The 25,345-nt window shown below is 40.1% G+C and overlaps 2 protein-coding genes across 3 annotated transcripts in view; both read left to right on the forward strand.

Moving 5' to 3' along the window:
- Nucleotides 1–25,345, forward strand: part of LOC148048331 (uncharacterized) — a 433,893-nt gene that overhangs the window by 284,365 nt on the left and 124,183 nt on the right. The window lies entirely within an intron of this gene.
- SYN1 (synapsin I) overlaps nt 1–25,345 on the forward strand; it is a 121,723-nt gene that overhangs the window by 78,130 nt on the left and 18,248 nt on the right. For both annotated transcript variants that reach the window (XM_087710740.1, XM_087710739.1), the window contains exon 6: nt 24,853–24,915. In XM_087710740.1, the coding sequence (XP_087566866.1) occupies nt 24,853–24,915 (63 nt within the window). The remainder of the gene's footprint in view (nt 1–24,852; nt 24,916–25,345) is intronic.

Here is a 25,345-nt window from a genome sequence, read left to right on the forward strand (position 1 = left end):
GTGTTACAATTTTCAGACCTACCTTATTTCTCTGTCAACTATTAAAAAGGCCCCGATAAATCCTTGACATAACTGGTCTTTGTAGACCAAACAAAAATCCTGTGGGATGCATCAGAATTGCAATGACATTTTAGAGAATAGTATATTACCTAAGATCAAGGTGAAATTTGAAATGATATATAGCACTATTTCCCAACCTCAGCAATTTTAAGATGGGTGGACTTTAACTCCCAGAATTTCCAAGCCAGCGTAACTGGGAATTGATGTCCGCCCATCTTAAAGTTGTTGAGGTTGAGAAACACTGGTATATAGTTTATAATTACAGACATGGACACTAACCTCCCTGCAGAGTAAGTTGCTTTTTAAACGGAACATAATTTGTAAAATAGATTATAACATGACATGTGGACTGAGAGTGAATCAAGTGTCCCAATGAAAATGACAAAGCTTCGCATAAAGCTGCTCTCTCGAGCATTAAAGAAATCTGTTAGATTTCTGCTTACTCCAAAGTCTGAACAAGGATAGACAGAAGTTTCATCAGCTTAAATGTTATTTTTCTTTCTTTTCAGTGACTCAGTGAAACATACTATAAAGTAGTGCTTATTTTGCTTTCAACCTGTCATTAAAGATTCACGAAGGATGGAGGGAAGAAAGGAGTAACTTTTTTAATAAGGTTTTCCAAACATAACTTTTCAACTAAAAATATAGGAGAATTTGAGGGTCTCTTTATTAGATTTATATCCTGCCTTTCCTTCAGGAGTTCAACACAGCATACACCATGCTCCCACCTCTTATTTCCTTCACACAATAACCACCATGTGAAGTCAGATGGACTGGGGGAGGGGATTACTCAGCAAGGTTTCCTTTTTTTATTAAATATTTTTTATTTTTAGACAAACAAACAAGACATAAAACAAAAAAAAATCTTCCATTACATACAGGGTGTCGATTGGTTACAAGGTTTTTGTGCATCCTTTCCATAGTCATCACTTGCAATTTATATAAATCACATAATATCAAATCGAATGTTTGTATACATTATTATCATTATACCTCATTTGTTTGACTATCACTATTATTCCTTCATTTTAAAAGTGATATACTAAATATTGGGTTCATTTATATTATAACATTTCATTACATCATCTTCCATCTAACCAATAATAATATATCTTTATGTTATATTCAGTATCATTCTATTATTCTTGTATTGATAACATTCTCTAGTATCTTTCATTTCCATATTTTTTTATCTATTGATAAAATAAATCCCATGTCTTATAAAATTGTTTTTCTTCTTGTTCTCTAATTTCAAATGTCAATTTACTCATTTCAGCACATTCCATTATTTTATGAATAACTTCCTCCTGGCATTTCATTTCATCATCCTAACACCATCCAGTAATGTTACATCTTTATATTATATTCTATATAAAATTGTTTATCTTTGGTTACAAAACTTTTGAGCATCTTCTCCATAGTCCTCACTTACAACTTATATAAAATTTCATATTATCAATCTAGTATGTGTGTGTGTGTGTGTATGTGTGTGTATGTGTATGTATGTATGTATATGTATGTATGTATATATATATATATGCATTATTATCATTGTTAATCATTTATTTGACTATAACTATTATTACTTCATTTTATGCGTAATATTCTAAGTTTGACTAAATTTAAATTAGTTTTTATTATAGCATTTCATTACATCATCCTGTATCCTTCCAATAGTAGTGCAATCTTATATCTCTTGCCATTTGTAGTATTTGTGTTCTAATTGCTTTCTTGGTAGATCTTATATGGACTTCTCTTGGCAACTTGTTTTTCATTGCATATCTTATAAAGACTCGAAACTCTTCATCTGTCCCTTCCATCAACTTCCCTTTGGTTATCACCGATGTTTCTGCCAAAATTTCTATCATTACTTCTGCCAAATTTTCTCTTTTCTTCTTCTATGTTTTGGAGTCTGAGGTAAAGTTCCAGTCTGTCAATCTCGTATTTCAATATTCCACTCCTGTCTTTTCCAACCACGCTCAATCTGCTGTCAATATCACCAATTTTCTTGTCTCTTTGTTCATCTATTTCTTCAATTTTTGGGACTCTATCCTCAAATTTCATCATCATTTGGTAAATATTCTCATTTTTTTCATCAATTTTTTCTGTTCTTTGTTAAATATCTTCCATTCTCTTTTCAATGCTCTTTGTTCTTACTTGTATTTTTTGAATTTCTTGCATAATCATTTGTAATGTTACTTCCTTTTCTTTTTCATGTTGCGTAATTCTTCCAGATAGTAAACACTGCCACTATATCATCCAAAGCTTTTTCATTAAATTCCAAACAAGTTCACTGTATTCTTTCAAGTCAAGGCTTTCTTTCCACTCCAATCCAGCTACAGATAGTACTCCAGAGGAGCACCTGTATAAACAGTCTGTGCTCTTCCCGCTATCATTTTCAATAAACAAGCTCAGAAACCTTGAAATGTAGCTCAAAGTTCAAAGAAAACAAGAAAGACAATGTTTCTAAGCCTCCAAGCCTCTAAGTGGCAGTGTTACTTCTTTTCCTCTGCTTTTACTCCCCTCTTTATATTCCAAACTTAAGGAGAAAAGTTCTTAGAAAAAAAAAATCAATAGAGCTTTTAAAAGAGAAAAAGAGAGAAAGTCTTAATCAAAAAGTATTAAAAAAAGAAGAAGAAAATAAGAACCGGTCCAGTTTAAAAAGTAAAAAGCATTTGTAAAAGTTCCATCCATTAAAAAAAAAAAAGATAACACACTAAGTTTGACTCAGGCTTAATCTCACCGCTTAACCTCTTCTGTCTTCGATTTTAACTTTACTTTTGATCTTTTTGGGTATTCTCTTCTCTAATAATAAAATTTATCTCACCAATTTGACACACTTTCTCTCCCGCTTTCCTTTCGTTCTGGAGCTGTCCCAACTTTCAGCAGCTTCAATGGCTGCTTCTCTGTGGCCGGAAAAAAGAGCTTCTCCTGGATCTACCAGGGACTTTGTGATGTCCCTGGGATCAGCAGGATGTGCCCTTCTCTATCACTGTCTCTATGGGACGGTTTAGGTCCAAAGGGACTGTCCAGTGGCAGAGATATCGACGGCGATCTTGGAGCTCCAAGATCGCACGTCGTATCATCGCTACATCAGGTCTGCCCTCCAGCAAGGTTTCCTGACTAGGGCGGAACATAGCAACTTCATCATCAACCTATTACATGTGTGCTCAAATCCCTATTCTGGCTTCCTATTAGCTTCTAGGTGCAATTGCTGATTCTCAAATAGAAATTCCTAAAGATAAAGGTTCCCCTCACACATATGTCCTAGCTGTTCCCAATTTTAGGAGGTGGTGCTCATCTCCATTTCAAAGCTGAAGAGCCAGCACTGTCCAAACACGTCTCCGTGGTCATGTGGCCGGCATGACTAAATGCCGAAGGCGCACAGAACACTGTTATCTTCCCATCAAAGTGGTCTCTATTTTTCTACTTGCATTTTTTACATGCTTTCTAATTTCTAGGTTGGCAGAAGCTTTGACAAGTAATGGGAGCTTACTCTGTTACATGGCGCTAGGGATTCAAACTGCTGAATTGCCAACCTTTCTGACTGACAAGCTCAGTGGTTTCGCCACTGAGTCACTCTCAGTTTAGCCACTGAGCCCTTTACAAATTCCTACATAGCTCCAGGTTATTTGCCAGACTCTCTCCTCCAACCACCCTCTAACCCAAAAGTGTCTCAGGAGAAATTGGCAATTCCTTGTTTCTATGAAGTAGAGGCCCATAGGCACAGTTTCTCAATAGCAGCATCTCTCGTGTGAAACCTCTTCTCTGAGAAATCAGGTTGTCTCACACTGTTCTGGCCTTTGGAAACTCTTAAAAATTGAGTGGCTCCAAAGAGTGCTTGATAAGTTATGGAATGCCAAGCTTGATTTAAAAAAAAAATGTTTTGGGCTTCAAGATTTCAGAATGTTACATATTTTAGTTCCATCCTGGAACTAAAATGCTTGTAATTTATGTACTTGTCTTGCTATACTTATTGTAAGCTGCTTTTGTGGAGGGTGTACATATGGTAAATAATTAAAATAAATTGTGTTATCTTGCAATTGTATTATAAATTGTGTTATTTCTGAAAGTTAAACTGTGCTTCAAATTTTGCAGTGAATCATGGCTAATTCTTCTGTGCTGAAGTATGTTCCCCCAATATTTCCTGTGGCGAAATTTTATGTTATTTTTCCTATGCTAGCATTTTTTTTGTGTTCCTCATTTTTAACAGTTTGGGGAACTAAAGTCTGGCTTTAGTCTGGCTGTTTTAGTTGATTTTTTTTTTTTTTTTTTACAAAAATGTCCCTAACAGATCTCAACTGTAAAAAAGTAATCCAATTACTTCTGTCAAAATCTCCTGAACTCTTATAATCTAGTTAATTTAATTCTACGGTATAGAAATCGATTGATACCATTACCTGGGGTCTTTCTAAATGATAATCCAGAATGGATGAAGTTTTACTCATCAAATAGTATAGCCTTAATTAGGTAGTATGTACTCAGTTACTGTTGCTGAAGTCCAACTCAATTTCCAACTCAATAAATTCTAAGTGGCTTTTTCCTCTAACCAGATTTCCCTAACCTCCAATTCTCGTAAATCCAATTCAAGTTTTTCTTCCCCCTTTCTTCAGTTATTCCTTGGGGTTTTGACTTCTGAGGCAACTCATTTTCCTGGTCTATTTGCCAAAAGTTCCCTCCAGCCAGAAACTCTTCAGATGTATACTCTGTTGTGTTCATAACTGGGTCTCAACAGACCTTCCTCCCATTTCAACTGTATCACAAATATTGGCCTCTTGGTAGTTTGCTAGCAGGATTCCTTCAAACTAAAAGATCTTGTCCCCAGATCTTTGCTCAGCCTCAGCAATTTGTTATTCTAACTCATTTTCTGATTGTTAGACTTTTTTTATTGAAATTTTTTTGGGGAAAAAGGCTTTTACAAATATTTACCTCCCCTCCCCCACCCTCCCCTCCCGACCCCCGACTTCCCAGAACAAATACAGGGTATAAATCTTTAACAAAGATGTTCTAAAATAAACTTTAAAAAAAGTTAATATCATCTTTCATTTGAGCTTTAACTCCTCTTTTGTTAGGCTAACTCTAAACAGATTATATCATTCCTTGCTTCTTCAGTCATAAACTATCTGGAATTTCTTAGTCTCGTATTTATTTTGAATATAGTCAATCCATCTTCTTCATTCCAGTTTATATTTCTCATTTAAGTGGTCCTTGAGATATGCTGATATTTTAGCCGTCTCTGCTAAGCTTGTGACTTTTAATGTCCATTCTTGAATAGTAGGCAAATCTTCCTTCTTCCAGTATTGCGCCACCAACAGTCTTGCTGCCGTTATTAAATACAAAATCAAGTTAGTCTCTATAACAGTACAATCAGTAGTTGTGCCTACCAGGAATAACTGAGGGGTAAACTTTATCCTTTTTTAAAGAACATTTTGCATAATCCACCATATTTTTATCCAAAATGCTTTAACCTTTTTACAAGTCCACCATATATGGTAATATGTAGCATCGACACAATCACATCTCCAGCATTTAGGCTGTAGATTCGGATACATACAGGCCAGTTTTTTAGGATCTAAATGCCATCTATAAAACATCTTATAAAAGTTCTCTCTCAAATTCTGGGCTTGTGTGAATTTTATATTTCTTACCCATATCTTTTCCCATGTATCCAACATTATTGGTTCTTCAAAATTTTGTGATTGTTAGACTGTCAGCACTCCTTCATTGAATAATTAGGAAAGAAAACCACGAGACTCCATTGATAGAAATCAAGTGTACTTTTACTAATTATAAATGATCAGAAGCGTAGCAAAGCGAAGACTGATTATTTAGGCGCGAAAGCAAATGATATATACAATAACCCATTCCCCTCCCCTTGGCATCCCAGTTACAGTCCAATCATAATTCTTCCAAGTGTCAAGTGCGAGATAACTTCAAAAGGCATCACCAAGATGGAATGTCGGTGCCGTTGGCCTTGGCGGGAAACCTCCTCCGCATGCGCAGTAAGACAGGCAGCAGAAACTCCAGAATCTTCCTCCAGCACAATTAGTAATCCCCTCCCAAATACCATGCCCCCCTCCCCGTTTCAATGGCAGCCGAAGCAGCAGCAAAGCAGAGGCTGACATCCGGCCCTCCTCTGGAAAAAGGCGGTCAGGCCTGGAAAACGACAAAACACAAACAAACAGACGAACAACAAAAAAGAGAAAAAGAAAAATGGGGGGGGGAGAGAGAAAGTCAGGAAGAAGAGTCAACTAGGGCTTGTCAGGATAAGCAGAATAGAACTGGCGGAGCAGTTGGGGGGCCCGGAGATGGGACTTGTCCACCCACTAAGTTTTTAAAACTTAGAATCGTGACCAATTTCTGGAGCAGACAGCTGCTTCTGGTCTTCAATCCAAATAAGTTGGTCTACTTTCACTTTCAAATAACTTAAACTCTTGGTTGCATAGCAACCACCCATCGCTGTGATGCAGAATGTCAAAGGTAGGCTTTTGACTTGCAGAGTTATCTTAAAATACCATTCAAAGGTATTTTATTACCTATTGCACAAACTGCACATATTGCACCATGTAAACAGATTGGGGAAAAAAATATATACACTTGTACACTTCCATGTTAACTTTTCCTCCTGTCATTAATGTTCTCTACCCTTAAAAATGTATGTCTAGGAATTGCATTTCAGTGTAAGCCACGTGTTTTAATGACACATATCCTCATTTTTCAGATTCAGATTCAGATTCAGATTTAATTTATTTGTATGCCGCCCTTCTCCGGGAGGGACTCAGGGCGGCGAACAACTCAAAAGGGGAAAGGGGATACAAACACAATACATATAATTAAAATACACAAGAGTCATACAGCCATACAAGTCGAGAGGGGAGGGGAACTCATCAACCCCAGGCCTGCCGGCACAGCCAGGTTTTGACGGCTTTCCGGAAGGCCTGGAGAGGGGTGAGGGTCCGAATCTCCGCGGGGAGTTCATTCCAGAGGGCCGGAGCTGCAACAGAGAAGGCCCTCCCCCGGGTGGTAGCCAGATGGCATTGGCTGGTAGACGGAACCCGGAGGAGGCCGACCCTGTGCGATCTAACGGGTCTGTGGGAGGTAATTGGCAGAAGGCGGTCTCTCAAGTACCCAGATCCAATACCATGAAGGGCTTTATAAGTTATTTGTAGTTAATTTTACTAATTAACAGCAGTGTAATGACAATCTGCTTGGTATGAAATGGCAAGTTGATAATTTAATATCAGGAAAATAATTCACTGGCAGCGAACTGGAATTACCGAAATGTTATATTTGTTAATAATTTTTTAAATTTGTATGCTGCCAGACTCACAATGACTTGGGGCGACTTATAATTCAAGACATGCAGCATGATTCACCAGCGTAATGCAGTGGAATAAGTAGTCCTTGACTTATGATCACAACTAAGCTCCAAATTTTTCTTGTTAAGTGAGAAATTTGTTAAGTGATCTTTGCCCTATTTTACGATCTTTCTTTCTACATTTGTTAAGTGAACTTTGCCCCATTTTGTGACTTTTTTTTTTGCCATATTTGTTAAGTGAATCATTGCAGTTGTTAAGTTAGTAACACGATTGTTAAGTGGCTTCCCCATTTGACTTAGTCAGAAAGTCACAAAAGGGGGTCACATGACCCCAGGACATTGCAACCATAATAAATAAATGAATCAGTTGCCCAGCATCTGATGATCGCTTGACAGTGGGGACACTGCAACGATTGTGTGAAAAATGGTCATACATCACTTTTTTCAGTACCATTGTAGCTTTGAACAGTCACTAAATGAACTGTTGTGTTAGCAGTTAGACTTATATACTGCTTCATAGGGCTTTCAGCCCTCTCTAAGCGGTTTACAGAGTCAGCATATCACCCCCACAGTCTGGGTCCTCATTTCACCCACCTCGGAAGGATGGAAGGCTGAGTCAACCTTGAGCCGGTGAGATTAGAATCGCTGAGCTGCAGATAACAGTCAGCTGAAGTGGCCTGCAGTACTGCACCCTAACCACTGCGCCACCTCGGCTCTGTAAGTTGAGGACTACCTTTATATTGCAATCTGGTTGCCTTTCCTTGCTGACTTCCCTGATCCTGAGTAAAATGTCAAAGAGAGCCAAGTAAGTAGCCTCATAATCTTTCCCTTATTCAAATAACCCCAAAGTCCTTAGATCTGAATGATCAATCAAGCAACACTACAAAACACACTGGAAGTCTGTACAAATCAAACAGCCACTGAAAATAGAATTTTCCAAGTGCTTGAGTGATTTTCCTTAGGTTGTGTCCCATTGTTCTGGCCTTTGGAAACTTCATCATTCACTATTTGGATTACAAAACTTGTTTGGCAGGAGGTAAATGTATGGAGGACTCTGCTTGGAAGATGGTGAATGGACAGAATCCATGAGAATGTAAGATTCAGCTAAAGATGTGAAGTTAGGAGATTGGGGCCATCTGAAATTCCTGAATGATCATGGAAAAGTTATTTCAGCCTCAATTTTTCATAACCAGAAGTGGTATTCAGTCAGTTCGGACCAGTTCGGGCGAACCGGTAACTCCGACTATCAGTTGGCCCCGCCTCTCCGCCCCTGCCCTATCCCATCCTTTATTTCCTGCTTTCTAGCTCATCTAGCTAATTTCCCTCCCTGGCTTTTCTACTTACTGTTGCTGATGTGGAAGGGAATCAGTTGAGCTTCTAAATGCTCCATTTTCAGCACTGCGTGAAAGCGCTTTAGGAGCGTGTGTGTGTAAAGTGCGCATTCATTGAACAAGTTGTTAAACCGGCAGCATCCCACTACTGTTCATAACCATGTCCATCATACTATCATACAACCTAATCGAGCTATTATGAAGGTAAATTAGACAATTGCTGTGAGAGCGATTATAGTAAGATGAATGCCATAAGTGGGAATGCAGAGAGAGAACAATCTCTTTTGAGCTAGGCATAGACGTAGCATTTTTGAGGAAACTTCTTCCCGCCACCTTTTCTGCCTGCAGAAAAATAGCACATTGGCAAGAGAGCTAGGCTTTCACCTTAAGTTAATTTTGTCCTTAGTGAGAAACATTCAAAGTTGCAATTTCCTTTAACCTGGAGAGGGAAAAATCTGTCTAACTTACCATGCATTCTACCGACTGCACCAGGGGTGGGTTTCAACCGGTTCGCGGCGGTCCCTGCGATCCGGTTGGTCGCCGAACCCGGAAGTAAGTAACTTCCGGGAACGGCGAAGGGCCCCCCCTGCGCCCGCGCACCCGCGTGCGCCCGCGCCCACTCCTTACCCGGTTTTGCTGAATTCTGCGCTTCCACGCATGCGCAGGATGCATACAGCGCCTGCGTGATCCTCCAGGAGCAGCTGGAGCATCGCACAGACGCTAGTACGCATGCGTGCGCCGCACGCGTACATGCGCGCACTGCGCGCGTGCACGAGGACGCCGCCGGCCTCGTTCCAACTGAACCGGTTGGAACGGGGCGAGAAACCCACCCCTGGACTGCACATACTATATTTCTCTTTGGTAATCCGAATTAGGAATTAGAATTTAGAATGAATAAACCAATGAGGTTCTTTGAGTTGAAAGTTGGTGAAAGAAAAATTGTTCTGGGCTGGAGGAGAAATAATACCAAAATGTTAAAATAAAAATGGTAGCTCTTTTGACAAGCACTGGCTTGGAATAAATTCAATTAACTTTCATTCATTGAATAAATATGGTATATGATGGGAAATCTATCAGTATATTGCAGAAAACTATGTTTAAAGTTCCCTTCCACCCCACTACATTTTTTAAAAAATGATGAGACAGAACTTTCCCCTCATCTGTTAAAGCGAAGCCAAGCAAATTCAGTAAGAAACTTTCCATATACAAAGTGTGCGTCGTAAACACAACTTTGGGAGTAAATTTCTTTAAAAGCTTTCTGGGCTAGAGTTTAAAAAGCAGGATATTCATGTCAACGACATCAAATGAACTTTTGGTCGCTTAGCATGTAACCGAGATCCAAGACTTAAAAGTTCTATTCTTATATTCTCTGCGGTTAGACCTGGTTGAGTTTGAAACCAGGAACCATAAATTCTAATCTTGGCTCTGAGTGGGCAGTGAGGTTAGTGAGAAGAAAGCAGATCGGTTTATTTGGAGCATGGCTCAGACAAACCAATTCACTGCAGTTGCTGCTAAGGATGGAGTGTTAACGGTTTGTGTATTTAGTTATATGGGGGTGGTTCACTTTCCCTGAATAATCCATTGTTCCTGGAACTGGTGTAAGGCTGAATAGCCAGGCATTTGTCTGAAAAGGAAACTCAGGCTGGGCTGAGAGCCAGGCCTCAGTTGGAAACAGCTGCTCTCGCCCCTCTCGGCAAAACGGATGGGAAGCCTGACGATATTTATGTGTGGGGGCAAAGTGCTGGTAGTAATCGCAATTGGGATTGCAACAGAACGGGCCCCAAAGAGGAAACCGTGGGCAGGGATTTTGAGTTGAGGGGATGCACCTTGTCAAATTGCATGTAGCAAGGCCCTGGAGGCAGCTGTCGGTCTGAGAATACTGGAGGGATAATCTGCAGAACCTTTTCTTTCTTTCTGTGTCTTCATACGTTTTTCCCTGATTTGGCATTCTATCAGAGTACCGGGCTCTTGTGACACACAGAAACCAACACTTTCCCATGCATATTTATCCTGCACTTCAAGGTCCTACTCACCACCTATAAAGCGCTCCATGGTAGTGGATCTGGCTATTTGAGAGACCGCCTTCTGCCAATTACCTCCCTGCGTCCCATCAGATCGCATAGAGTTGGCCTCCTCCGTATTCCATCCGCCAGTCAGTGCCGACTGGCGACTACTCGGAGGAGAGCCTTCTCTGTTGCGGCTCCGACACTATGGAACAATCTCCCCGTGGAGATTCGTACCCTCACCACCATCCAGGCCTTCCGCACAGCCCTCAAGAACTGGCTAGCCCGTCAGGCCTGGGGATAATCTTATTTTCGCCCCTCCCGAATGCTGAGTGAATGTTGAGTTTTACTGTCTAATTTACTTTGTGCACATTTCTTTTTGGTATTGTCCTACACTCCCCTTCCTTTTTTGATTGTAAGCCGCCCTGAGTCCCCTCAGGGAAAAGGGCGGCCTATAAATAAATAAATCTAAATCTAAATCTAAATCTAAATCCTTCACTTTAGAACACTGACTGCCCTGGCAGTGAACTTCTATCTGCTAGAAGACTGCCATCATTCAGCTTATTTCTTTCTGAGAAAGAAGGATGGAGACCATCGCTGTTACGTACGTACGTTGTTAAATGTACATGTTTTCACATGCTTACTGGGGATAGATTGCCCAAACCCCGGGAAGTTTAAACAACTGTCATTGGCTGGCTGGGCTGCCGGAGCTCCTTAAAAGGTGAGTTCCGGCAGCCCAGCCGGCAGAGCGTTGTCACTTACTCTTGCAATAAAAAGTGCTGAAACTCACTTGCGCCTCTTGACATCTGCTTCTTGCCAATCTAACACTGGCGACGAAGGAAAAGGGACTAGAGAACCCTTGTTGGACAAGCAGCCATTGAGCAGAAGGACCAAGATCCTGCACCACAGCATGAGATGGCATCACAAGCACCCCCTGCACCAGCGATCTTCGACCCGCCGATGGATGCACACATACATGGGGTGATTCTGGATGTTCCTGGAAGCCAACAACTACTAGGACAGGCCGGACAATAGGAAATGGGCATTATTCCTAACTTACTGTGGAACAAAAATTTATAAGATGGCACAGGCATTGATTGCCCAAGCAGATGTAGAGACCGTCGCATGAACAACCCTACAACATGCCCTGGAAGACCACTACGTGCCATCCGCCGCCCCCATGGTGAGCCGGAATAAATTTTACCACTGGCGCCAACGGGAAGGAGAGACAGTGAACGATTTCATGGCCAGCCTCCAAGAAATCATGACCTGGTGCAAATTCATCAACCCAGAAGAAATGATGAAGGACCGGACCATCCTAGGAATGAGAGACCTCTCCTTGCAAAAGAAACTGCTAATCAGAAGGAGAGTCTCATTCAAGGACATGGTCGAGAAAGCCCGGGCAGCTGAGTCATCAGATAACTCGGCAGCGAACGTAAGGAAAACCAAACTAGATGCCTATGAAGGGGAAAACCCATTTCATTTAACCTAGATCCCTATGTAACCCCCATCAGGCTTAAACCCCGAAGGGTTCCCTTTGCTCTACGGCCCAAGGTGGATGAGCAATTGGACAAACTAATTGCTCAAGGAATCCTCGTGCCGACCGACCACGCAGTATGGGAAACCCCAATAGTCACCCCGTGAAACCAGATGGTTTCGTCCACCTCTGCACAGATTACAAGTGTACGGCAAATAAGGCCTTACAGCAAAGCGTGTACCCGGTGCCAGTTGTGCAACATCTGTTGTATTCCCTAGGAAGCAGGAAAATATTCGGCAAACTGGACCTGGCCCAGGCATACGAACAATTGCCTGTTGATGAAGCCATCACGGAAGCACAGATGATTGTGACCCACAGGGGGGCTTTCAAATGCACCAGACTGCAATTTGGAGTCAGCATAGCCCCAGGACTGTTTCAGTGTTTAATACATATTCCTTGCTACTGCAAGGAATCCTGGGGGTGGTGCCATACTTTGAAGACATATTCATCTCAGGGGACTCCATAGAGCAGTTGATGGAATGTGTGCGCGAGACTTTGGGGAAGTTCAAGGAGAAGGGACTTAAAGTGAACCCAAAGAAATGTAAAATCGGCATGAGGCAGGTAGAGTTCCTGGGATACCTCATAGATGGGTCTGGCATCCACCCCACCGACAGCAAAGTAAAGGCCATTAGAAACGCCCCCACCCCAAGGAACAAGACAGCACTCCAAGCCTTCTTAGGGCTATTGAAGTTTTATAGTATTTTTTTACAACAGAAGGCCACCGTTGCTGAGCCTCTGCACAAGCTCCTGGGAAACATGGCACCGTGGACCTGGGGACAGAATGAAGACCGGGCCTTCACAGCGGTAAAAGAGCTCCTATCCTCCAACAGCGTACTCATCCAGTTCAACTATACTTTGCCGGTTCAGATCACCTGTGATGCCTCCCCCTTCGGAGTCGGAGCGGTGCTCAGCCATTGCCTACCGGATAGATCAGAGGCTCCCATAGCCTATTACTCCAAGACCTTGTCCCTGGCTGAACGCAACTACAGCCAGATCAACAAGGAAGCCTTAGCTGCAGTTGCAGGGATCAAGACATTCCATGAGTACATGTATGGCAGACATTTTGAACTCATCACAGTCCATAAGCCACTGCTGGGGGTCCTCGCCAGGAACCAACAAACCCCGCTGTAAATGTCCCCAAGAATGACCAGATGGGCCATTTTTCTCACGGCATACGACTACAAGCTGATCCACCACCCAGGGAAGGACATCAGCCATGCCAATGCACTCAGCTGTTGCCCGTTACCGGACCTGGTGGACGATCCCACCCCCACCACCATGGTACTGCTGATCGACGTTGACTCAGCCAGCTCAGTCACCGCCAGGGACATCGCCGAGCAAACACAAAAGGACAAGGGCTTGCGAAAGGTTCTGAACTGGGTGTTGAGGGGGTGGCCACAGGAGAAGCTGAGTGAGGAGTTCCAGAGCTACCAGAGTAAGCAGGCAGAACTATCAACTATCACGGGTTGCTTGTTGTGGGGGGAGAGAGTCATTGTACTCCAGAGGCTGCGGAGGCGAGCCATGGGAACCCTCCACGAGGATCACCTGGGGATAGTACAGATGAAGGTTACTTGCCTGGAAGTACATCTGGTGGCCCAATATGGATAAGGACATGTAGTCTCCAGGACCCTGCCAGGAGACATGACCAGCCCCACCACGGGCTCCTGCCTCCCGAGTCCCAGCTGATCGGGAGGAAATGGGCAAGAGTGGGTCGCTGCCAGCATTTCTGCCAGTTCGGCGCACAATTTTTTGTGTCTATGCGCTCGGGTGCATTTCCTCCTAAAAAGCTCTGTGCATGCGCAGAACATCAGAAAAGAAAAGGAAAATTACATTTTGGCAATGAAGATTGTTCTGTGCATATGCAGAACCGAAATTCAACACGGCACAGACAATAGAACTGGTTTGGGGGTGTGGCAAGCCGAGTTACTACCTATTCCAGTGGTAGTCAACCTGGTCCCTACCGCCCACTAGCTTTCATGGTGGGCTGTAGGGGTTTGCTGTAACTCTGCTTTGTAAATTTTATAAAGTGAAGTTACTTCCCTACTTTATAAATCACCATTACTGTGGAACCAGTGGGTGGCTAGAAAATTTTATTACTAACAGAAGTGGGCGGTAGGTATAAAAAGGTTGACTACCCCTGACCTATTTGGCCGAACCAGTAAGAAACCACCTCTGGAAATGGGGATTTTTGTAGTAACTTTCCACTGTTACACCCACCAAGCTATGTCATGCCACACCCACTAAGCTATGCCCAGAGAACCGGTAGTAAAAATGTTTGAATCCCACCACTGGTGTGTGTGTGTGTGTGTGTGTGTGTGTGTGTGTGTGTGTGTGTGTAAAAACTGAGTGGTCCAGCCATTGCTTAAAACTCTGCAGTGATATTCAAGGCCTGAAAGGGAAATGAAATATCAGGGGGAAAGAGCAAAATGATGTGCAGCGCAATACAGCAAAGTAATGTTTATTTACAGAATGAAGCGAATTAGCTAAAAAAATAATCGCAGTCAAGGGATCCAAAAACTTCACCTTTTTGAGGTTGATCGCTGTTTCCTGGCCCATTTTGCAAACTAGATCTTGAGATTATACAGCTCACATCGATTGCAGCATTTGTGCAGTGTACTTAATTTGGCAGGGACTGACTAAAATTAAAAGGTGAGAAAACAATATGTCAGAGATTTGGGCATCCTGGCAGGACTGATGAATCCCCAGCAATGTGATACGGAAAGTGGCAGAAGAATTTAATGTCACATTATTCCGTAAAGAAAAAAAAAGGTGGCATAATTGTGAGGCGGGGGGGGGGGGCAGGAGCGGGGAAGCCCACAGCTTTCTGCAAAATGATGCTGTGACCAAGTGGATGAGCGGGGGGGGGGGGGGGGTGTTTACCGCTGAGATAATGTCTTCCCTCATTGCTGCTCCCATAATGATTCTGGTGACTGGAATTGCTCCAGTAATTACCACATGAAAAAGTTACATGTAATGCAAGTACAGCGTCACTTCATAAGTTTCCTGTTGGGACTGCATTTTTAGCGGGAATCAAGAGTAGGAGTTTTAAGTATTTGGAGAGTACAGACCTTGTGAAATCAAAATCCAGACTATGCTTAACATTTATGCGTGTTTATTATTCACTGTCTTCTTCACTGGAAGTGGCGAAGAGGAAGGATTGATCAAAAGAGGGAGGATTTTTAAACCTCATTCTTCTTTGTGGGCTTCCTAAGAATAATTCCATCTTTCAAAAGTGCTAATAATATCTCAAGAGATTGTGATGTTGGTGGTGGGGATTTTTGTCCAAAGTACTGTATGGTTTAAAGGTTTAAAAACACTGTTTTTTTTCTTGGTCTGTTCCATTTCCACATCAAGTAAAGTAGGTGCTATTTAAAATAAGGTAAACGTGAAAAACCAAGCAATTAACCACACAACACAGGTCATCCTCAACGTGCGACCATAATTGAGTCCGCAATTAGAGTTGTAAGTAGGGATGGTCTTTAAATGGGTCACCACATGAGCACGCCCAATTTTACAACCTTTTTTGCACCGGTCATTAAGTGAATGTGACCATCATGAAGTGAGCACATGGCTGCTAAGCAAATGCCACGTTATTAAGTGAGTCCATTGTTGGCTATGGGGCCTTTTTGCCAGAAACCAGTAGTAAACCCCAGTTTCCGGGTGGTGGTGGTGGTGGATGTCTAAATCATAGTCATGTGACCACGGGACTCTACAAATGGCCATAAATGCAAGCCAATTGCCAAGTGTCCAAAATGTGATCACACAAACACAGGTGGCTGTTGGGGGTGGGTGGGAAGGTCTTCAGAATTTCACACCTGTCTGGTTCCCACTTAGCTTTCTCTGAGTCCATTAAGTGACTGGTCGTAAGTTCGCACTACCTGTACCATTCATGTTAATTTAACAGTAAATCTCAAATCTGTTCATCTGCCTAGGAAGGACCATCAATAGCAATTACGTTACACAGGAAGTCCCAACCTACAGCAGTGACCTATGACCATTTTTCATACTTATGACCATTGCAGTATCCCCATAGTCACATGATTTACATTCGGAGACATTTTTGCGTCCTTCTGATAAGCCAAGTCAATGGAGAAGCCAGATTCACTTAACAACCGTGTTATAAATTTAGCAACTGATTTACTTAACAACTGTGGCAAGGAAAGTTGTAAAAAAAAAACCTCACTTAATAAATTTCTCACTTAGCAACATAAATTCTGGGCTCAATTGTGGTTGTAAGTGGAGGACTACTACTTGTACTGCATTCTTCTATATGTCTAATGATTGCAGTGGGAAATACAATGCTAAATGAGGCAGTGTATGTGATGGAAATTGCATACATACTTAGAAAGCACCATTTATGGGTTCCTTAGAGCAGTGTTTCTCAACCTTGGCAACTTGAAGATGTCCGGACTTCAACTCCCAGAATTCCCCAGCCAGCATTCGCTGGCTGGGGAATTCTGGGAGTTGAAGTCCAGACATCTTCAAGTTGCCAAGGTTGAGAAACACTGCCTTAGAGAACTACAAGTCCCCAACATTGTTTACAATCCAAAACAATTTGAGGACAAATAGTGCTTTAAAACTGGAAGGGTAGATTTCCAGAACATGGGGAACCATCGGCATACCTCCTGGCTTAAAAAAAATAACCTAATAGTGATTTTTGGTGACCTTACTACACCAGTATACAAATAATGTGGTATAAAGTGGCATGTGGTTCCTTAAATTTGTTTGGTTTTTTTCTCTCTCTTGGAAATGAAACTATAATTAAATTACCCCTTCTCTGGATATTTAAAAGTGATGTTGACATTTTCAAGGAACCAAGGTTCTTTTCCAGGGTCTCTAAACTATTTTGTAGATCAGTGAAGACCAGCTAAATGCCACCTCTTATGTTGCTAATCTGACTACAGCTAGTTGTGTTTTTTTGCCAGAATATGTAAAGTATTTGTTCTTGTTGTTCAAAGTGTTTTTGACAGATTTATCAAACCCCTGCTACTGCCTGATACCTTGACAGACCTCCTAGCTTCCCAGGACTGCTCACTAATTCCTTGTTTTTTTAACGTTCGCTCCGTTTTCTGGATGCGTTGATGACAAGGATTTGCCTTGAACATTAATATTAAGTTGACATGTGGTTTTCAAAATTGCAACCTTTGAAAGAATGTCTGGTCTTGATGAGAAATTCCTTGTTTCCCTGAGTAGTCTTGTTTCTCTGTGGCTTAATCCCTCTACTTGCTAAGAACTGGAGATCAGTTGGAATTTGTGTCCTGCTTTAACCCTGAAGACTAACTCCTCTGTTAAGAAGTGTTAGTATGAGAAAAGGAAGCCGTTAAATGGGGGAAGTAAATAAAATATTTCCTGTTACAGAAGTTCTGAAAATAGTGATAGTAACATTTTTCTGATTTTTGATATTAACTGACTGGCTAATACAGGTGCTATTTGCTTAACAAACACTTTGCTCAGTGATCCTTTGAACTTGTGACAATGCTGCGCCAGAGGTATTTATGACCAGTCCTTAAACTGGTCTGCATTCATGTAGATACCATTTGCAATCTTTGTTGACTTCCTACAAGCAAAGTCAATGGGGAAGCCATAGGTTGCAAATGGTGACTACCTAAGGTCCTTGCTTAATGACACTGTGGGGTTCCCTTAATGACGGCAACCAGGAAGTGCTGGAACTGCCGTCACTAAGTGAGGCCATCAGTTGCACTGCACTTCCCAACCACATCACTTAGTGATGGAAATTCCAGTTGCTATTATTCACCAAGGACTACCTGTATATAAACACTAACATTTGAGGATGTCAAAAAACCAATTTTTAATTGTATAGTAATGCTCTGCAATCATGTTCAATGTGAAGGATTGTTTTGCAGTCACTGTTAATAAATTTTATAGGATTTCTGTTATTTTGTCATTTTGCTAATCCTAGTCAGAGGTGGGTTCCTACCAGTTCGCACCAGTTCGTAGAACCGGTTCGTCAAATCTACCGAACCGGTTAGAAGAGGTTCCACCAGTGGACCCGGAAAGCAGGCCACACCTACAGAAGAGGTTCCAAATTTTTTTGAAACCCACCACTGATCCTAGTAGACATCTAAATAAGAAATATGCTCTTGTAGATAACCTAAAAAAATAAATGTGCATGCTTTATGTCATTATAAATATTAAAAGACAGATTTCAGAATCAAAGTTTTGAATTTGCAAAATTTGAAAATCCTATCTGTATTTCCAAAATGTGTTTCCATACTACAGTAATGTGAAACTATCTTTTCTGCTAAAGGTCACTTGATCTTTCATGATATTGATTCTTTCTACATTACATGGGCTAGAGGTGACTATAATTCTTGTTTGTTTTTATATAATTTTTATTAAAATTTTCAAACAAGAAGGTAAAAATAACAAACTAATATAAAAAAGAAGAAAAACATCATGAAAAATGTATAAGAAGTGCAAGAAAAGAAAAAAGTTGAAGAAAAATATAAAAGAAAGAAATAAGATAAAAATGGCCTTTGATATTCTTCACAGCAGTTATAAGTACAAATCTGTTTTTAATTTCTCTCTCTAAAACAATTATATCATAATTGTTCTTTCTATAATCTATCATGTCTAGTCATATCTCACAAATTCATCGTTTTTATTTTTTGCAAAATGTCCAATAAATGCAGATGTTTTTCTCTAATAAAAGAAGTCCACCCATTTCATCAAAATCTATCAAGTTGTTTAGAGAATATATGTATATGTATATATAAAATTTTGCATTCATCTCACTTCATTTACCAGTTGTGCATTCAGTTCAGAAACCATCTTCTTAAACCTGCATTCTTGTATTTTCCCATTACTTCTTCCATCTTTGTTTTCTTTCTGTAAAAATTGATTACGAAGAAATAATTGCATAATAACTTTGAATGTGGTGCCAGCACCCGAAATGTTGCTCAATTCATTTGTAAAGGTTGAAATCCCCATTACTTACTCTCAATCTATTTCTTCCTTTTTTTTAAACAAATCTGAATTGAATGAGTGATGTTCGAGCTGTTTGTTCACTGTTCCTAAAACATAATACCAGGACATGCGTATTGGTAGAAATCTTCCAATGGAATCATTCGAATTCCAACTGAATCTTCCTGCCAGGAAGTTAATATTTTTCCATTCTTAATGTTGCGTAAGAAAAAAAGACAATAGAGAAGCACAGGAATCTTACAAGTGAAAAGCGTTGTCTAAACATCCTCCAAACACTGTAAAATTCTATGAATGAGGCAGCTGATTTTAGTTTTCCCACAGTGAGATATTTTTTGTACACCATTTAGATTTTAGCAAATATTGGTAATAAAGATTGAACATGTACTTGGATGCATAGGTATCTCGCAGTAAACCAGTCGGATTTAGAAACACACTGGGACTTTTTACATGTTATTTTGTATCTCCACCTATGACCTGAATGTAACTTCTTGGCCCGAGTGTAACTTCCGGAGTTGGCTCTCTGAGAGCATTGCATATCCCACATTTGATTTTGGTGGTGCTTCATATATTACAAAATTCCTACGTAGGAAGATGAACTTTAGACAGTCATATCTGGTGACTATACAATGGTTGTGTAACAGGCAAAATCATTTGCATGCTAATTCCATGCTGATGATGAGAGTTGAGGGATTTTGTGATGAATCAAACCTCTGGACCTGATAAAGTCAACTTGATATCCTTCAATAAGTTGGACTTCAACTTGTGTAATTCCCAGCCAGTGTGACTTTAAGTAAATTCCCCTGAGTTCCCATATGATCTTCTTTAGCGGGGTAAGAAAGTATATTCTTTCTTGGTGATAAGAATACAGGTGAAATTGGGGTTCTTTTTCTTTCTTTTACAGAAAAAAATAGAAAAATTACAGAATTTTGGGGGAAAGCGAAAAATACATTTAAAAACCCTATAAAAACAAAACAAGTGAACAACAAAAATGGTGAAAACTATATCTGTCAATCAAAACAGATTTCTAAAGTTATCTTAGAAAAAATGTTGTCTACTATTACAAAATGTCAGAAAATCCACAGTAGTCTCTTTTGATTAAGAGATAAAATTGCCTTTTTAAAATGGATGTCATATAACTCTTGAATCTAATCCTTACTACCAGAAATATTACTACTTTTCTCTTTCCTCAAAATAATTTTCTTAGCATTGCCCCAGGCCAGAAACAACCATAACTCCTGAAAAATATCAGATTCCAGAGTTTTAGAATTTAACATCTTTAACACTAAATTTTTTTCCCTTAAATCTATTTATCTACTGTACCTTTACGTATCATTCCAAAATGATATAGTAAATCACAGGACAAAATCATATTAATCAGTGAGCCCTCAAATAATTTACATCATCACTAGAGAAAGTCATTGTGCAAGTATTCTGTCTCCCCTTCCGCAATGTATTGTTTTTATGGTAAGAGAAATTATGGATGAAATGTTGCTAAGACACAGAGAGTTACAAATAGAAGACAACATCATCTGAATGGGTCTTCGGCAGAATTCCATGAATACAATTAGACAGTTGCACACTAATATACATATGTATGTATGTATGTATGTATGTATGTATGTATGTATAGATATATGTGTATGTATATATATGTGTATATATATATATATATGTGTGTGTATGTATGTGTGTGGATAGATAGATAGATATAGATATAGATATAGATATAGATATAGATATAGATATAGATATAGATATAGATATAGATATAGATATAGATATAGATATAGATATAGATATAGATATAGATATAGATATAGATATAGATATATTTAGTGTCACAACCCCTGGTATGCCCCAATTATGGGAGGAAGCTAACTGCTTCCATTATCTGTCAATCGGCTCGTCACAAGAGTCCATCACGACAGAAACCCAATATTTTTACTGTTGCCTTTGTTATATTTGTGTTGTATTTGTGCTGATAAATAAATAAAGGGAGACTAGTATAGATCTATTTCAAGCTATTTAGCTCTCATCAGCTAGCCACACCCTTACTGAAGGTTCGAATCCCAGTAAGGGTGTGGCTAGCTGATGAGAACTAAACAGCTTGAAATAGATCTATACTAGTCTCCCTTTATTTATCAGCACAAATACAACATAGATATAGGTATAGGTATAGGTATAGGTATAGGTATAGGTATAGGTATAGATATAGATATAGATATAGATATAGATATAGATATAGATATAGATATAGATATAGATATAGATATAGATATAGATATAGATATAGATATAGATATAGATATATAGATGATATAGATATATAAAGATCCAAAGTCATGGGAAGGCAGCATTGCAAGATTTCTGCTTTCTTACCTGTGCTACCTGTGCCTTCCTCAAAATGCCTATTTTGCACAACATCTGTAGTGGGATGCTCAAAATATAGTAAGATATCGCAGCCTTATGAGATTTTGGACAATTTAATGAATAACAAGTTTGCGGGGAGGGAACCCTGCATATTACGATGTGGCATTCAGCAACTAAAAAGGTTTATCAAACCTGTCCTAAGATAACCAGGGCTTTATATAATGTATATTTCAGTTTAGTTCAATAGTAAATTGGCAACCCAAGCAGTTAACTTCCAAATAAATGCAATAAAATCCTGATAAATCGCCCTATTTGGCAACCCAGCCATAATATTTTACATTATCTGCACTTTCAGGTCCAAGCTCAAAAGCATCCTCTGGGGGATTATATTACAATATAATAACTTAACCATCGCCATGATTTAGGACTGTAATTCCAGGATCAATTACAGTCATAAATTGAGGACTACTTGCAAGGATGTCACTACTATTTTGTATTCCTCATTTCCCAGAAGAACATAGTTTGAGAGCAGCTTTATTCTGTGTTTGGTATACTGGCAGCATCTGCCTCATCTTGCTGAAAAACACTTAAGCAGGGTTAGGTATGGATAGTACCTTTTTCATTTATTTACACTAGGTACTTAAAAGGTTTGCCCAGGTGCTTATTTTAAAATACAACTTTGGGTGGCTCACAACAATAATTTCCCAAGTAATAAAAACATAAAACTGGCACTTTCTCTCTCTCTCTCTGTCTCTCTCTGTCTCTCTCTGTCTCTCTCTCTCTCTCTTTCACTCTCTCTCTCTCTCTTCCTCACTCCCTCCCTCTCCTTGTTAGTGCCCCCCTCTCTCTTTCTGTCTCTCCCTGCTCCCTCTCTGCCACCTTCCCTCTCCCACCCCTCTGAGTATGAATGTATTCCATAAGGTGACCTGGTAGGCTAGGCAGATACCTTCAGGCTGTGGTGGGTTTCAAAAATTGTTTGAACCTACTCTGTGGGTGTGGCCTCCTTTGTGGGAATGGCTTGCCGCCCATGTGACCGGATGGGAGTGGCTTGCCACCCATGTGACCGGATATGAAGATGCCGACCACACTTGTCAGAACCACCTTAAATTACCTCACACACAGCACTGGCCTGCATAAGAATATGATGTAAACTTGTTTTTTAAAAGGCATCTTTGGTTTGCGTTAAAACAACTTCAACACACGTAATGTTCTATTTTAGTATTTCTTTATTGCGTCAAAATCATTATATATATATAATGTGTAAATGTGTTTTTATTTTCCATTTTCATTTTCGTACAGTCACATATATACTGTGCATAACCGGGGCCATATAACATTAAACAATAAACACAGCCATTCCTCTTGTCAACAATACCCCCCAAAATAGAAACCCAACGTACATCTTCGACCCTCCATACACCCTTTCTTTCGCCCCCCTCCAACTTTCCATCTTCCCTCCATCATTCCCCTCTACCCTACTTCCCCTCCCCCTCTACCACTCCTCTCTCCCGGTACACTCCCTCCCTTCCTTCTCACCCTCCCTCCAATCCTCTCTCCTACCCTCTCTACCCCTCTTTCTTCTATCCCTCTACTCCTCCCTTCGGTGTATTTCTACTATCTATTAATATATTCAGCTTGTCCTATTTTTACAGTGGAATTAAAGAGCAACAGTATACAAGTGCAGTCGCGTTACTTTAAAATCTAACACATACTATATATCCCCCTCCCCCCCCCAACACCCCACCTCCCTTCCCCCCCTGACTTCCCAGAGCCCGTACACGGTATAGATTTTTAACAAACACAGTTTAAAATATATTAAGACAAAGGAAATTTAAAAAAAAGAAGTTAATAACATCTCTGCATTGAACTCAGTTTCTTCCTGTTGCACTAACTTTGAGCAGTTTAGATTATTCCTAATCTTAAGCATAGGAACACATGCAATGTTCTGATTGCACCACAAACGCAGTAGTCATCCTTACCTTTCGCAGAGGCACTGAGTTTTATAAATATGAGCATGATAGTGTTGAATAATCATATCCAAGGACCAGTGGTGGGTTTCAAAAAATTTTGGAACCTCTTCTGTAGGTGTGACTGCTTTCCAGGTCCACTGGTGGAACCTCTTCTAACCGGTTCGGTAGATTTGACGAACCGGTTCTACCAAATCAGTGCGAACTGGTAGGAACCCACCTCTGCCCCCCGCTGTGGTGCAGGAGGCCGACTAGGCCATGCCCACCCAGCAACCAAACAGAGAACCCCTTGCTAAAGTTTTTGAAGCTAACCCCTGGGAAGACTGATAGCAAATTGAGGCATGTAATCAGTTACATTAAAAACCCACTCAGGGTAACAGGAAAATTTTACAATCAGAAATAAAAATACAACAGTTTCTTCCTATCCCATATACTTTGAAGTTCAAACAGAATACTATTATTCTTTACAATTTACATGCATGATGCGTGATACTAGTAACTTTTGCAAATCATGGCAACATCTTGAAAATCTCTTTCCTAGCAATATATTTAAGCCTTTTAGAATCCATGGTTCCTGGGGTAAACGTAGTCTGCAACAAATACATGCACAATTATCAGCAAGAATAACATTTGTGTGTCATATGGAATATGTTGCAATTGTCTGGAAAAGTAATTCATAAATTAATAGATGGAGCAAATATATTCTTTTGGGGTGAACATTTATTTCTTAAAAATTTAGGCTGGATTTCAAGTTGATACATGCAGGTTTATTTAACACTGGAGAGTTGCAACGTTACAGATCAAATGTCACTGGAATGGTGGAATTTTATACCATTCAGTGTATTTAACTTACAAATCACCAAGTATTAAGGAATCATTGAGTTGTAACAGAACAATCAGCTTGTCTGCCTGCCCTGCTTTCCTTCCATTGACTCTCACTTGCTTACAAGACCCCCATTTCATATTAAGATTGAAAACAATTCATACTTGTTCATTTATTTATTGAGATTGTTTATTTATTTGTGCATGGCCATTCGGATCATTTTCCTCTGTAAATGAACATTTTTGGCTCATTTTAATTGGGATCTCTTTATCTAGCTTTAGGACGGGTGGAGAACAGGTGATGTTTTAGGTCATATTTATTCAGAAATGTTGAACATTCAAGAGGTTTTGTAAACTTTTAAGCACCACTGTACATGGCCCCTTGTTTTGCAGTGTTCTAATTTCTTTTAATGCAGTGACCTTTTAATGCAGTGACCACGATGCCTAATAGCAGTGATTACCAACATTTGGTGATTCTTCCTTCTTCTTCTTTTTTCAGCTGACATCCTCCAAATACCCCGTGGTGGTAAAGATGGGACATGCTCATTCTGGAATGGGAAAGGTGAGGTATAAAAGTTCTCAAAAAAACCTGAGCCAGAATACTCTCAAGCATACTCACAAACCACCATCATGCAATAAAATTCACCCAGATATTCCTTTGTGACACGTTAATGTAACCCTTTCGCTAAAGGTCCTTTCCACTTGTGTTTAACCATGGCATAAACATCTTGTGGTAGCAACAATCTTTTTTTTTCTACCGTGTTTCATGATCTTGTCTTCCTATTGTCTTCAACTCCGAAATGGGCTTTCTCAGCCATACTTAACCATATTAGGATTAAAGTAGCATTTCCCTATTCTTTTGTCACCATTCAAGAGTAGCCCCAAAGTACTATGTTCTGTAGGAGCACCCATTATCTCAGAGTATGATTATCAGTGGTTCAGCAAAAGGAGGCTCTTTTGTTCTGATGTCCTTTGTCTGGCAGGCATAACCT

The sequence above is a fragment of the Thamnophis sirtalis genome, unplaced genomic scaffold, assembly GCF_051295495.1.
Source record: "Thamnophis sirtalis isolate CommonGarterSnake01/CBP01778 unplaced genomic scaffold, rThaSir2_p1.2 scaffold_3, whole genome shotgun sequence".
Classification (NCBI taxonomy): Eukaryota; Metazoa; Chordata; class Lepidosauria; order Squamata; family Natricidae; genus Thamnophis; species Thamnophis sirtalis.